Source organism: Leptodactylus fuscus, chromosome 7, assembly GCF_031893055.1.
Source record: "Leptodactylus fuscus isolate aLepFus1 chromosome 7, aLepFus1.hap2, whole genome shotgun sequence".
NCBI classification, from domain to species: Eukaryota; Metazoa; Chordata; class Amphibia; order Anura; family Leptodactylidae; genus Leptodactylus; species Leptodactylus fuscus.
The window spans coordinates 16373165-16389358 of NC_134271.1; the positions used below are offsets into that span (position 1 = coordinate 16373165).

Consider the following 16194-nt stretch of genomic DNA (forward strand, 5'->3'; position numbering starts at 1 on the left):
GTCCCTTCGTCAGTCATAGTTTCATAGATAAGGGAACTATGCCTGAAGAAGGGACCTAAGTAGTCTCGAAAGCTTGCAATTAGAGATGAGCGAGTACTGTTCGGATCAGCCGATCCGAACAGCACGCACGCATTGAAACGAATGGAAGCACCTGGTACTTCCACTTTGACGCCGGCCGGCCACATAACCCCCCGCGTGCCGGCTACGTCCATTCATTTCAATGCGTGCGTGCTGTTCGGATTGGCTGATCCGAACAGTACTCGCTCATCTCTACTTGCAATCTGTCATCACTTTAGTTAGCCATTAAAAAAAGGTATCAACTACTGAAGACTCGATTTTTTTTATATTTCATATCCACTGGCTAACACGGGACAAAGATATTTTTGTGTTGACAGAGTAACCCAAAGAACAGATGTTAAATGGACAGAGAAAGAGAGAGAATTTCTCAAGATGTGACGTCCTCACATGTATACATTAGTAAAAATGTGTCACAGGAAATACATCATTCTATTACGCATACTATATACTACGCAGGTCTACAGGATAATAAAGTGGGGATCTCACCATAGCTATAAACCAAAGATATCGTCACAGAAGGAATACAGCGTGATGGCGGACACCATAAATAAAACCGTTATCTATGTCCAAGGCCATTCTAAAAGGCCACAGTTCTAAGCATAGATAGGAAAGCCCAGAATATAACAATATACCAGATAACAAAGACAGTATACGGATCACACTGTAATATAGATCATAAAATATCAGGGTGTAACTAGGAGCGCAAACATGAACATTACAGGACAAAACAATCCTACTATAGTAACAATACTGTCAGATCTGTCTGCTGGAAATATCTGGCAGGAAACAAGTCCATCAGCAACACAGCAACAATGGAGGTTGTATATAATAGGGTTTTCCAGGGCCCCAAAGTATAATGAGCGGAGGCCCAGGGGAGGTGCGTCAGCATACAGATGGAGAAGGGGTAACCGAACTTCTGCAATGGGTTAAACTGATGAAGACAACAAAAAAACAATGAAAAATGTTGGTCCAATGGCTTCTGTGCTAAAATATCTCACTGCAGCAGTTTAACCCATTGTAGATGTTTGGGTTCACTCTGCTACATCTGTACATATGTGCCTTATATAGCAAACTTTAACTTGACACTTATTTTAAATATCGTCTGAACGTAGCCTTATAGATCTGTCATGTGCAAAGGCCCTTAGACTCTATTCAGACGACCAACGGGCAGAACGTTCACAAAACAGGGACATTTTACTCAACCATTTTGTATCTGATGGACCCCGTTTCTGTGGACCATGCAAAGATTTGAGTCTGTCGATGGGGTAAAAATAGGACATGGCCAATTTTTGGACGGTCTCTGAATGTAAGCTTACAGTACACTAGACTTAGCCACACTGCTTTGGCGCATCATAAATTCTTGCACAAAACAATGACAGAAAATTGTTTATTGGATTTGGTAAATATGTCCCCATGTGTCGCCCCCTACCCACTAAATAGTCTGGCATTGCAGTGAGTCAATAGCAGGTGTGGCCACCACCAATAATACAGAGCTGGGCCTGGCACACAAAGACCCTGGGCCTGGCACACAAAGACCCTGGGCCTGGCACACAAATACCCTAGGCCTGGCACACAAAGACCCTGGGCCTGGCACACAAAGACCCTGGGCCTGGCACACAAAGACCCTGGGCCTGGCACACACAGACCCTGGGCCTGGCACACACAGACCCTGGGCCTGGCACACAAAGACCCTGGGCCTGGCACACAAAGACCCTGGGCCTGGCACACAAAGACCCTGGGCCTGTGGCACTTTCACACACTGTAAACAAAGCTGAACAAAGGCCTAAAAAACCCCAAAGCCGCAGGGGACAGTGGAGTACACAGAATGCGAATGCACATTGGGTGCAGCTACTGCAAAAATCGTATGCGCTATTCAGATGCCAATGTATACAGAACACTATAAAATCCTATTAATATTATAAAGTGAAAGTTTGTGGGTTTGTGTGTTTGGATGTTTGTTCCTCAATCACGCAAAACCCGCTCGACCAATTTGGCTGAAAGTTTCCATAAACATAGTTAATACACCCGATTGCGCAATAGGCTACTTTTCGTCACAATAGCGCACATACGTTTGTGCCAGGACCCCCACAAAACCCAAACTCACACCACCATCTCTGCAATCTCACTCACTTTGGACCATAGCAAGCCACAAAATTCATATTGCCCTCTACAGCCTCGCCCCTAACCCCACACAATCTCATATACATAATATTTATATGTAATTGTGTGGGGTTAGGGGCGAGGCTGTAGAGGGCAATATGAATTTTGTGGCTTGCTATGGTCCAAAGTGAGTGAGATTGCAGAGATGGTGGTGTGAGTTTGGGTTTACCACACTTTACCACTTTGCCCCTCACCTTAACGATACTCCAGGAGGCTCTCTTTAACGCTCCGGAGCAGCCATGTTTGCTGACCCCCACCGCTCTGACAATCCGCGACACCGCCCACCCATGTCAATACCCCTAGGCAGTCTAATAAATGCAAAAACAAAACAAAAAAATAAAATAAAAGGTATTACAAATTCAAATCCCCCCCCTTTCCCTAGAACACATATAAAAGTAGCTAAATACTGTGAAACACATACATGTTAGGTATCCCTGTGTCCGAAATCGCCCGCTCTACAAAGCTAGACAAATATTTTGCCTGGACGCTTAACGCCGTAGTGGCAAACATACTGAAAAGTCCAAAACCGCCGTTTTTTCACTATTTTCATTATCATACAAATATCAATCAAAAGTGATCAAACCAATAGCATTTCCCGAAAATGCAACAACTAAAAACTACACCCGGCCCCGCAAAAAAAGACATCCCCTGACACAGACAAATAAAAAAGTGACTGCTGTCAGAATATGGCGACTTTTACAAACAAAAAAATGTCAACACACTACTGGCAGAAAATAACTAAGCATACAATGTTGTATATCGAGGTATATTCACTTGTAATCCCTCCGTCCCAAAGACACTATGTAAAGTTTCTCACAACACCGTATAGCAGCTCAAATACAAATTAACTTCAACACAAAAGTCTCATGTGCTCTCAGAATTACAGCAACAACAAGATACAAAGTTACATTTCATATCCCATCCCTTATACACAGTACGAAAACCTTACCCGCACCTGTATATACCCACTTCTACAATCACCGCAGACGAGGTCGCGGGTAACAGCTAGTGTCATAATAACAGCCAGTGAGAGTCTCAATGGGAAGATGACAAGGGATTCGGCCCCGAAACCAATCTGACCTTAAAGGGGCTCTATCACTGGGAAAAGTCATTTTTATCTAAACACATGCTTGCATAGGCTTTAGAAAGGCTATTCCACACTTACCTGTAGTATGTAGATTGCCTCAGTGGTGTCTGAATAAGTCCGTTTTTATTCATATGCTAATGAGCCTCCAGCCAGCTCAGGAAGTTACCAGCAGCCTCCTCTCTCCCATTATCTTCTATGTGTGAGAGGCAAACAGTAAGCTGAGTCATCAGCAGCAGCAGCAGTCTCCCATAGAAAACAATAGGAGAGGTGTGCACCATCTATCGTGCACCAGTCTAATTAGCATATGAATAAAAACGGACTTATTCAGAAACCACTGAGGCAATCTACATACTATAGGTAGGTGTGAAATAGACTTTCTAAAGCCTATGCAAAGGTGTGATTAGTTAAAAATGACTTTTCCTAGTGATAGAGCCCCTTTAATGGCATTTCTAAAGCCCTATTGGCACGTGCGATGGTAACACCCAGCACACAACTGATGGAAATTCAATACAGGTCTAATTTTGCAATTTTAGGTGAAGTTCCTTCCTCCAAATCTGTACAGGGGTCTGAGATATTATATCACGTGGGTTAGATTGAGGGGGATATTATATTGCAGGGCCATATTAAGGGGTATATTATAGGGGCTATATTAAGGGGAACATTGAGGTGGACATTACACTGTTGGGCTATATTAATGGGTACATTATACCGTGAGAGTCCTATTACAGGGAATATTATATTGGGGGGGGGCTTATTAAGGGATATTATATTGTGAGGCCATAATGAGGGAGATATTATATCATGGGGCCATATTAAGGGGATGTTATATTGTGAGGCCATATTAAGGGGTACATAATGCCATGAGGGCCATATTAAAGGAAATTGAGGTGAACATTACACTGTGGGGACTATAGTAAGGGGGATATTATACTGTAGAGGCTGTATGAAGGGGTTATTATATTGTGGGGGATATTATACCATGGGGGCCATAATAAGGGGAATGTTATATTGTGAGGTCTATATTAAGTGGAATATATTGTGGGGGCCACAGTACAGAGGTGTCTAGTATAGGGCTATGGGATATTATATGAGAGGGATATTATAACATGAGGGCCATATTAAAGGAAATATAGAGGTGGATATTACACCGTATGGCTATATTAATGGTACATTATACTGCGAGGGTCATATTAGGGGGGGGGGATATATATATTTTTTTTTAGGGGGGGCTTATTAAGGGGGTAGTATACCATGGGGGCTATATTAAGGGGGTTGTTATACCATGGGGACGATATCAAGGGAAATGTTATATTGTGAGGGTCATATTAAAGGGGATATTATACCATGGGCCATAGGGGCCATATTAAGAGGGATATTATATTGTGGGGGGGTATAGTACAGGGGTCCCTAGTTTAGAGGTCTGAGATATTATACCACGAGGTTAGACTGAAGAGGATATTATATTGTGGGACCATATTAAGTGATACATAATACCATGAGGGTTATATTAAAGGAAATATTAAGGTGGACATTACATCATAGGGCTAAATTGTTGGGTATATTATACAGGGAGGGTCATAGTACAGGGGAATATTATATTGTGGGGGCCATATTAAGGGGGTATTATACCGTGGGGACTATATTAAAGGGGATATTATACACTGAGGCCATATTAAGGGGGATAATATATAGTGGGGTCTTATTAAGGGGGATATTGTACCATGGGGCCATATTAAAGGGGATGTTATATTGTGAGGGCCATATTAAGGGGGTATAGTATAACATGGGAACCATATAAAGGGGGATACAGTGTGGTGCCATATTAAGATAGATATTAAAAGGGGGTATTATACTGTGGGGGCATATTGAGGGTGACATTACACATTGAGAGTCATATTATACTGTGGGAAGACGACAAGGTGCAGGATACCATGTAAGGTCACTAAGGGGTCATTATGCTCTGTGGGGGTTGGGAATAGGCGGAGCCAAAGTGTATATGGGTGGGGTTTATGATAGATAAATAGGGGCTCTTCGTTCAGTGCTGTGAAGTGCTCTCATTCTCCTCTATTACCAATAGCAAAGAAGAAGACCCTTTGACAGACTATGTAATGGACCCAAAGCCTCGCAAATCTTGCTCCTAATCACTGATCGCCCGACTTCCACCGGCGCAGTCGGCAGATCGTCCCCTGTCTGCTCTCCGGGTCACGTGCTGCCTGCTTTCACGAGGTGTAGTCCCGGCAGGAGCCGCTGGGCGCCGCTGTGGTTTCGCAGCGTCATCTCGTCTTTCCCGCGTTGCCTGCTGTACAGTTGGTCTCTGCGAGCTCACATTGAGGAGATCTTCGCCGTCGCTTAGGACATCGCCAGAGACCGACATGCCGACCGTGGAGGAATTGTATAGGAACTACGGCATCCTGGCCGACGCCAAGGACGACGTGAGCCAGGTGAGACCCCGGGCCAGGCTTTCATAGTAGGCCTCACCGGCCCCGCTGTCTGTTTCCTAGGCCTTTCCCCGTGCCCGGTCCTACCGTTGCCTCTCTTCCTCCTCCTCCTCCCCCCTCAGCCTGGCCATAGCTACCTAGATGATTGGGCGATGGGATCGTCTGCGCAGTTAGGACCGATCAGTTTTGATCACGGACGATCGGCACGTCAGGGCAGTTATCTGTCCTCAGGGGGGCGCTGTGTTCACCACCCAGTGCAACCCCTTATAGGATTATTGGAGTACATGTTTAGACTTCTGCTCCTTTTACCCTCCATACCTGATTTTGGCTTCAAAAACTGCACCTGTAAATCTGAATGTGTGAACACGTCTGTAAACATTGCATGTTGGGGTTGGCTAATCGCAAGGGTGTGTTCACATGGTGCAGTTTCTCTATATGTGATACATTTATATATTGTTTATTGTTAATATTGTGATTTGTGTTTTTCCTGTTACTTGCATTATTGATCTGCACTGTGTGAACGCCTCCCTGTGCGTCCTGACCCTCCCCATACACATGCAGCCATTGTTCAGCAGAGCATGCAAGTGTTTTTACATGGAGAGAGGGTGTGAACATCTATGTCCAGGTCGTCCACTTGGGAACCCCCACCGAGCAGAAACCTATATGTATTAAAAAGCGGTTAGCTAAGGGGCCGTTCACACTATGTCCGTGGCTATTGTCTGTTCAAGATTTTAGCAATGGCCGCTTGCTGGTCCGTTACAATTTCCATTCATTTCAATGGGATTTTATCTGTTGTCCTTAACTGTCTGTTTACAACCATGTCCGTTTTTTTCAAGCGCAGCACTTTTCTGTCCGTTTAAAAAAACTGACAGCAAGTGTCCGGTTTTTTTTGGGTTTTTTTCCCAACATTGAGGTCTATGGGCAACGGACAGTAAGTGATAGCCATCAGTTACTGTCCATTTGTGTCTATTATGATAGGGGTCCGTTTTTTTTTTTCTTAAAACGGTCTCCTTCTGTGCAGACGCCAACGGTAGTGTGAACCCTACCTAAGAAACAAGACGGACCCCATAGACCAGTGATGGTGAACCTTTTAGAGACCGAGTGCCCAAATTGCAACCCAAAACCCACTAATTTATCACAAAAGTGCCAACGTGGTGATTTAACCTTAATACTGTGCAGATCCACAATTGCAGGCAATGGGGCTTTTCCGAGATTTCAATTATACAAACAATTTTGTACTGCAGTTACATCGCACAGATATGTTTTATAGAGACTGTGCAATGTTATTATGACCTGTAATAATATCATGTCTGCTATAAAACAGATACTATGTGACATAAATAGTGATCAGCCTCCACACAATACAATCTGCATCACAGTGGTCCCCACACAGTACAATCTGCTCCAGAGTGCACCCCACATAATCCAATCTGCTTCACAGTAGCCCCCACACAGTACAATCTGCACCACAGTGGCCCCCACACAGTACAATCTGCACCACAGTGGCCCCCACACAGTACAATCTGCACCACAGTGGCCCCCACACAGTACAATCTGCACCACAGTGGCCCCCACACAGTACAATCTGCACCACAGTGGCCCCCACACAGTACAATCTGCACCACAGTGGCCCCCACACAGTACAATCTGCTGCACAGTGACCCCCACACAGTATAATCTGATCCACAGATGGGTGCCCATAGAGATAGCTCAGAGTGCCACCTCTGGCACCCATCATGGCCATAGACTATAATGGGGTCCGTGTGGATTCCGCACAGATCATGCAGAGAGAAAAGTTCTGTTTGCAGGACATTTCTCTGTGCGTGTCTCGTGGAGAAACCGAATGGAAACCTCAGGGACCCCATTATAGTTTATAGGGGTCATGTGGTTTCTTAGCTAACTGCTTTTTAATGTATATAGGTTTCCATTCAGGATCTCCAAGTGGACTCCCCAAACAGAATACCGAATGCAGATGTGAAGCAGGGGTCAGATTGAAACTTACCTCCTCTGAAAACAGAAGGACCAGGCATAGCGAAATCCAGCAGCCTGATCCTTATCTCCCCTGATATTTGCGGTTTGGGGATAGATATAGGGTTAAGGACACCCAGGACGTTCGTTTTGTTGCAATGTTTTTGTTTGTTTTTTAACCTTTATTCTTTACATGTTCACCGTACAATTGAGTTTCCCCTGTGAAACTGCAAAGGAAAAAAAAAAATCACTGCCAGTATTCTTGCTGACGTTTTCTTGCACCCTGTGGTTTATGCAAAAATTGCAGAATTTCCATAGGCGTAATTATTAATAATTTTACAACTTTTTTGATCCTATTCCAAGTAGTTTATATCGTGTTGTGTTTTAAAGGGCCAGTGCAAAAGAGCTTGGAGTGACCTGTGATATGTGTCCGGTGCTCCACCAAGGTTGGCAAAAAAAAAAAAAAAAAAACCCTCTGTCCCGTGACAGTCTCTTTTTCCCTGGCCTTGTTTTGCTGGGCACAGGCATCATATGTCATTGTGTTCATCCAGTTGACATGTGTTGCAGGCGGCAGCTGCTTCTGTTGCTTCTCCCGGCCGTGGTGTCCTCTGAAAAGGCATAATGATCGGCCGCAGTTCTCTTTTTGCAGCTGTTACCTGTATTGGTTTTATCCTTCACATAGTTTATCTTTTAACTCTTTCTTCTGTTCTGTGAAGTGTGTGTATATATATAATTAATTTTTTTCTGGTTTTTTTTTTTTTTTCTTCTCTCCAGCACAAAGCTGCATATCAAGTTATCCTAGATGGAGTCAAAGGAGGCGCAAAAGAGAAGAGACTGGCGGCTCAGTTTATCCCCAAGTTCTTCAAACATTTTCCAGAACTTTCTGACGCCGCCCTCAATGCCCAGCTGGACCTGTGTGAGGATGAGGATGTTTCGGTATGAAATCTTTTTATTGTGGTATTTGTACTAAAGTCCTTTACATCCGTAGGTTCGCTAGAGACAGCGCTGATACACTGTAACGAGCTGTGTAGCAGTACAGCCCGGTTCACATCTGCATTCGGGTTTCTGTTCAGGGAGTCCGCTTGGGGACCCCCCAAATGGAAACCTCTACGTATGAAAAAGTGGTTACCTAAGACTTTTCTCTCTGCATGTTTTGTGCAGACCCTGAGCAGAAACCACACTGATTTCATTATGTTTTGTGGGGTCCGCAGGTTTCCCAGGTAACTGCTTTTTAATACGCACAGGTTTCCGTTTGGGGGGGGGGGATCCCCAAATGGACTTCCCGAACGGATAGATGACCTATCCCTAGAATAGGTCATGAATATGTGATAGGTGGGTGTCTGATACCCTGGACCCGCTGATCAACTGTTTGACGTCACATGGAACAGCTGCATGTCAGTCCCATTCAAGTGAAAGGATGTGAGTTGAAAAACCAAGCTCCACTCCTGTACAGTGTATGGGGCTGTACGGTATTCAGTGAAAATACAGCAGCCCCCACCTGAATGCTATGGCCCTTTTATTTAGCTGATCTGCGGGGGTCCTCGGTGTCAAGCCCACACCGATCATATATGTAATTCTATACCGATCTGTGTGTTATACCTGTGTCTGTGTGCACAGTTGTTTTTTTGCCTAGTGAACAGTAAGTTCTGGGTTTGTACTAGTCGCCACAATAATATACTACAGTTGTTAAACCCATCTTCTTTCCTTCTTATGTCTTTATTAGATCCGCCGCCAAGCTATTAAAGAACTGTCGCAGTTTGCCACTGGAGAGAACCTTCCCCGTGTAGCCGACATTCTTACCCAGCTTCTGCAGTCAGGTATGGTAACATAACAAGGGCTCTATGGTGAAGTGTCGGTCTAAAGCACAATGATGTCACTGGAAAACACATCTAGAAACCCCACAAGGATATGTTCTCATTAGAGATTATTTGCCTTTGATATAGTCTGTTGCTGTCAAGCACAACACTTAGGGGAGAGGTTTTGTCTGTGGTGGTGTATGTAGTATATGTATGCTGCTCCATAGCAGTGGATTGACTACTTTTAGCAATGTGACTTGCACCCTTTTTCATAGGTTTCACCTATCCATGGGTTCCCATCTGTGTAGAGAGCGGTGCCGCTGCTCTTTACACCTCCCAGGGCATCGGATAGTGAGAACTTGTGTAAGGGATAGAAAATGGAAATAACAAGTTTAGCTCCCATGTGACTTACAGGAATCTTGTAATTTTCTTTTTCAGATGACTCTGCTGAGTTCAATTTGGTGAACAACGCATTGCTGAGCATATTCAAGATGGATGCTAAAGGTAAAGTCCTATTTTATGTTGCTTTAAATTGCATTGTAGAGTAGTTGTCTGCAAACTGGAAAGTTGTTGTAGCGTTGGCCACTGGACCCGTCAGATTTTTGATCATTAATGCCAGTTTGCTAAACGGTATCTATAAAGGATGCTCTAAAATCTAAGCCAGTTACGAGCTGGGCAGATTTCAGTGCAAGTGTATTGCTCCCCTGGATGTCCCTGATATATTAGAAGGCTTCCATCTTGTCACAAAGGTGCATTCTCCAGTTACTCAGGGATTTTCAAGTTCTCTACGAACAGTATAGTGTTGTTATGCTTCAGTCATGTAATTCAGTAGCTGAATACATATTAATGTGTTTCTTCTGTCCTATTAGGCACATTGGGAGGCTTATTCAGCCAAATACTTCAAGGAGAAGATATAGTCCGTGAGCGAGCAATTAAATTCCTCTCCTCAAAGCTGAAAACCCTTCCTGAAGATGTTATGACAAAGGAGGTGGAGGATTTCATCTTCTCCGAATCGAAGAAGGTAACTACATACTCCATATAATTATATTAGATTGACAACCCGCTAATATAGGGGTTGTCTAATGATAGACCCCAATATATATATATATATATATATATAATATATATCTGAATTAATATGGGTAATGGTGGCCAATCCCAATGATAGACCCCAATGTATATACCAGATAGACCCCAATATATATATATATACCTGAATTAATATGGGTAATGGTGGCCAATCCCAATGATAGACCCCAATGTATATATACCTGATATATACCAGATAGGCCCCAATATATATATATATACCTGAATTAATATGGGTAACGGTGGCCAATCCCAATGATAGACCCCAATATATATATACCTGATATATACCAGATAGGCCCCAATATATATATACCGGAATTAATATGGGTAACGGTGGACGATCCCATGCTAGTGGAACATTGACAAGAACCTAAACTGTACAGCCATTTTTGCTTTGTGACTTGGTTATTTACAGAAATCACAATTTAATTGATTTTAATTTTTCCCCCCCTCTTAGGTTCTGTATGACGTTACAGGAGAAGAATTTGTTCTGTTCATGAAAATCCTTTCTTCACTGAAAAACCTCCAGACCGTGAGCGGCAGGCAGCAGCTGGTGGATTTGGTGTCTGAGCAAGCAGGACTGCACCAGACCCTCAACCCAGCGGATCCTGACTCTGTGGATCGCCTGCTGCAATGTATGCGCCAGGCAGTGCCGCTGTTTTCAGTAAGTGTCCAATGGAGGTGTCTCTTACTGTAGAGAAATAACACGATGGCCTACAAGCCACTGATGAATATTTCTACCCTAACCACAGCATTCAGGAAACTGACTTTTTTTGTTTTGTTTTTATTTCCCCACTTGTAGAAAAATGTCCACTCAACCAAGTTTGTGACCTATTTCTGTGAGAGTGTTCTTCCCATCCTGAGTACCCTGACCAGCCCAGCTGAGGGCATCGATGTCCAGTTGGAGGTAAGTAGTAGCGCTAAGGATGAGTTTAGGTTATGGGCGAAAATCCATCCGTTTTAGTAGGAATCTGTTCTCTAGCTTATGCGGTACGGGTTTGCACATTTGGCCTTGCATATACTATTTGCTCCTTGTAATTCTGGATTTCTTTCCTTCAGGTATTGAAGCTGTTGGCTGAGATGAGCGCCTTCTGCGGTGACATGGACAAACTAGAATCGAACTTAAACAAGCTTTTTGAGAAGCTGCTGGTGTGTAGTTATCTATCTATCTATAATATATCTATCTATATATACATGGTCTCTTCCATCGTTTCCTATAGAAATATATCTTTATTCCACTTTTCTTGCACCTCAAATATACCATTGGGGAGATATCAGTAGGTTACTTATCCTATTGATCATCGCTGTGGTCTTAGTCTGGCTTTTGCTGCAGGACTAATATATCTATGTGGGTGTCTGGGCTAGCGCAGCTGATTCTCCCAGGTCTTGGCTGTGGTTTTCCCATGAAGCAATCGCCACTAAGGTGAATGGATGTCCTAGTAATATAAGGATGACCTTAATTTAGAACAGGGAAAGGTATCGGAGGCCCCCCCCCCCCCCCCCCCCTCTATGATGTTCTAGGGTCATCTTCATGAAACAAGCCTTTTAACAAGAGAGGCAACGTGAATGTATCTGTATCACACCCTCATTGATCTTTCCACCCTTTCATTATTTACCAACAGGAATACATGCCGCTTCCACCCGAAGAAGTAGAAAATGGGGAAAACTCTGCAAACGAGGAGCCGAAACTCCAGTTCAGTTACGTGGAGTGTTTACTCTTCAGCTTCCACCAGCTGGGAAGGAAAATGCCCGACTTTCTGATCGGCAAAGTCAACGCAGAGAAACTGAAAGACTTCAAAATCCGGTAAGTGGTCAATAACGAGGTGTCGGCATGTATAGGGTTATATGTGTAATTTCGCTTGGCTTACATCTTGATGTTTGCTCTCTAGGCTGCAGTACTTCGCCAGAGGTCTCCAGGTCTACATTAGACAGCTGCGCTTGGCTCTGCAGGGAAAGACCGGGGATTCACTGAAAACAGAAGAGGTAAGAAACCTACAAACTCTCCCTGTATAAAAGGTGGCCTAGCACAGCCACGATACAGTTTTATGGCTGCTGAAATGCAATGTGGCCAACATTGTGCTGATTATTAAATCTCATTAACTAGTTAAATACATAATTCTCAAGTTATAGAGATCTCTGAGGCTTTTGCATTTTCTGATTCCACCTATAATCTTATCTCATGTTTCTCTTCTTGCAGAACAAAATCAAAGTGGTCGCCCTGAAGATAACAAATAATATTAACGTGTTGATCAAGGTAAGAATTTCTTATAGGGAGTGATTTATTTTTTTTCTCCTTTGTTTACATGGAACCCCACTGTTACGTTACCATGCACATTAACACAGGTCATGTGGGCCAAACTGACCATCTAATGCAGTCCATATACAGCTACTTAATGTGTTAGTTCATGTAGTATGTCACGGTTTGATCTTGGTCACATGTTGATAAAATTCTGTGTATTCCTTTATAGGATCTGTTCCATAACCCTCCATCCTACAAGAGCACAGTGACTCTATCTTGGAAGCCAGTCCAGAAGGCAGACGTTGGGTGAGTATGACGGTCATTGCTGTATCCTATACTGCATTGTTTCCTTTGTACCTATGTCTATAGGGTGTGCACCTTGTCTCTGGTGTCATACTACATTATATTGCATTTTGGATAATTAGATCTACTTTCATTTTACAATGTAAAGGGTTGCAGTGAAGGCTAGCAAAGCATCTGTATCTGTCTCCAAAAGGGCTCTAAACTTGTTTGAAGTCCTAAAAATTAGAGCCATGTGGATTGTCCTATCTTATATGTTGTGATATAGATGTATGATATATATAATTTTTTTATATATGTTTCAGACAAAAGAGGCCGAATGAAGACACTTCATCTAGTTCCCCTCCCAAAAAAGCTATTGCAGGACCAAAGAGGGATTCCAGACAGATATATAACCCTCCTAGTGGAAAATACAGCGGAGGCTTGGGAAATTTCTCTTATGGTGAGCATCATTGGCGAACGTATAAGGGCTAGTTCACACGGGGACATGGAGGAGGATTTTGACAGCAGAATCCACGTCATAATCCTCCTCCATACAATGCAAGTCTGTATAGACTGCTAGCAGAGAAAAAGAAGCGACATGACCTTTCTTCAGGCATTTTCCGCCTGAACAAAGCAATAGAAGTGAATGGGAAGTGTGTTCTTTTTTTTTTACAAAAAAAACGCACGGTAAAAAACGCAACACGGTTTTTGCAGCCCGTTGTCTTAAAGTATGGGCAAACCGCCTGGAAGCGTGTTTTTTTTTTTTTTTTTTTCTGGTGCCAAAATAAGCCACACATTATTTACGTGTGAACGAAGACTAACTTCAACAACATGAGATAGATGGACTTTGGACACCTAGCATCCCCTCCCATCAGCTGCTGTGACCCCCGAATCTCCACAGTGTACAGAGCTGGATGTAGATAGTGAGGTTCTGTTGTGACGCGCCCTAAGACATAACACCGCTGTCTTCTAACATGGCTCTTCCCCACCTTTATCACATTTGTCTTCCTACAGAACAGAGAGGAGGATTCCGCGGAGGTCGGGGCAGAGGTTGGGGCGGACGTGGCAATCGTAGCCGAGGCAGAGTTTACTGACGCGGCCCCACAAGCGGAAGAACTTGAAGACCTGCAGCATTCACTGTAGTGAGGCTGGACTGATCACCTGCCAATGGCAACAGACTTTTTGACATAAAAAGCGTTCTTTCTACCTTTGTATGTACCTACCGTTTTTTGTATTCAGACGTTGCTGCAGCTTCATCCGCAAGTCAGACGCTGCACACCCGGGATCCCGAACTGCTTCCACGTAGGACTGTGTGCAGAGTATACCGTATACCTTCTGGCTCTAACGCTTTCACAGTGACTTTCCAGTCGGTGTCGACATCCATAGTCCATGAATACCCAGCGGTGCAGAAATCCTTCGAAGCCAAGGCACAGCAGTGGTTTTCAATTTCTGAGCCCATAGTTTAACATTTTTATTTGGTTCATTGCCAAAGTATGCCTTCATGACCAGGACCTCTGCATGTCTGTGAGTGCATAAGGTACAGCTCGATGCCTCTCTCCATCTCGCTCTTTTTAGTTTGGTCCAATTGACTTTTTTTTTTTCTTTTTTTTTTAATCTGTTAATTTATTCTTTCACAGTAAAGCTGCGACATTACAGTAGTTTTTTGTGGGCTTTTTTTCTTATTCCCCCCCCCTCCCCTCAGACAGCTGTTTTATTCTATATACTGTACTCGCCATGGCTGCGCATTCAAGAACTCCGAAATATTTCATTTCTTTCCTATTTGTCATTTCGCCATGGACATTTAGTGTATCTGCCGTGTGCTGTTTTTTTTTTTTTTTTTTTTTTTGTCCTAAGTGGGGAAATTATAATTTTGGGGTTTGACATCAGCAGTGTATGACTTTTAATGGAAAATCTAAACATTCCCATATTGCTTTGTCTCCATAAGATATCGCACCGTTGTACAGTAAATGTTTTTACCGTAGCGGATTTCCTGGGAGGAGCGTGATCGATGGCGGTCTGATCTACCTATAATAAGTGGATCACACCGCCATCCAGAGGTGGTGTACGTCTGACCGATAACAAAGTACAGCACCCAATCCGTCTCGTAGAAGCGAACGGGCCGGAGGTCATGCAGGCGGACACAGTGGACTCTATAGGGATCCCATTGATCACACTTCTCTCCTACGCTATGAATAGTAGATAAGTGTTTTGGGGGAGGAAACCCTTTAAGGACCAGGACAAATTGAGTGAGTTGAATTACTATAGCCAAGTAGCGGGCGGGATAGAAACAAATCCCAAGCATTTGCTGCAGAAATCCTACAGTGAAAAATATTCCGATTTTTGGGCATGAAGCATGTCCATTATTCGACCATGGCTCCAAGGACTGGGCACTCACTTATAACAGAGTAAAATTCATAGCTGTCAGCGCTTTCTAGCAAAATGTTTTTTCACATTATTGTGTCTGGGTGATAGGAAAAAACTGAAAACCCTAAAATAGAGTTCTCTTTGTGATGCTACCGATCTGGGTAAGGTCTATTTCTGTGAATAGGAATACATATGGAAGCAGTCACAGTGGCAGACCACCATGACTGCTATACCATGACTTCTCAGAGCTGTTAGATTGTACCAGTGACATCGTCCAGAGCTAACATAGGACTTGACAATGTCAAAATCCAGTCCAGATTCTCCCTCGCGTCTCATTTTCAGGGCTAACATTTCAGGTATTGGTTACATTTTTAGCTATATCTTAATAGCACTTGAAGGCCCCCTGGTATACTAATGCAGAACTCCACATTAGCTGTGTATAGACAGCCAGGGATGAAGGTAGGTACATAACGTGTCCCTTCTCCAAAAGGATAAGGTTATTGACCATTACACCCTCTAGGTAAGGTCATTAGGGTCTCTAATATGTACAAAAATTAGCAATGTTTACTTACATTTTAGGTTTCTTGGCCCAGTCAAAGTAGATTATTTTAATTTTGTCCCTTTCCAAGTACTTATGATGACTGGACACGTTCTATTAATTCCAAACAATCCGAAGAACCCCCATAGACC

General features: G+C 43.4%; 1 protein-coding gene across 1 annotated transcript; it reads left to right on the top strand.

Moving 5' to 3' along the window:
- Positions 1–5622: 5622 nt before the first annotated feature.
- On the top strand, positions 5623–14798 carry API5 (apoptosis inhibitor 5). Its single transcript, XM_075281137.1, has 14 exons — positions 5623–5766; positions 8506–8667; positions 9455–9548; positions 9966–10031; positions 10397–10548; positions 11077–11283; positions 11422–11526; positions 11679–11768; positions 12242–12423; positions 12509–12602; positions 12817–12873; positions 13088–13164; positions 13464–13600; positions 14155–14798. Exons 1-14 carry the CDS (start codon positions 5698–5700, stop codon positions 14232–14234), a joined length of 1572 nt encoding a protein of 523 aa, XP_075137238.1. The 5' UTR covers positions 5623–5697; the 3' UTR covers positions 14235–14798.
- Positions 14799–16194: the final 1396 nt, after the last annotated feature.

Excerpts from the sequence above, each read along its gene's own strand:
- API5 (XM_075281137.1), top strand. The coding sequence starts at position 5,698 with ATGCCGACCGTGGAGGAATTGTATAGGAACTACGGCATCCTGGCCGAC. Across the intron at positions 5,767-8,505 it reads CCAAGGACGACGTGAGCCAG|CACAAAGCTGCATATCAAGT; the intron begins GTGAGACCCCGG and ends TCTTCTCTCCAG. Across the intron at positions 12,424-12,508 it reads CTGAAAGACTTCAAAATCCG|GCTGCAGTACTTCGCCAGAG; the intron begins GTAAGTGGTCAA and ends TTTGCTCTCTAG.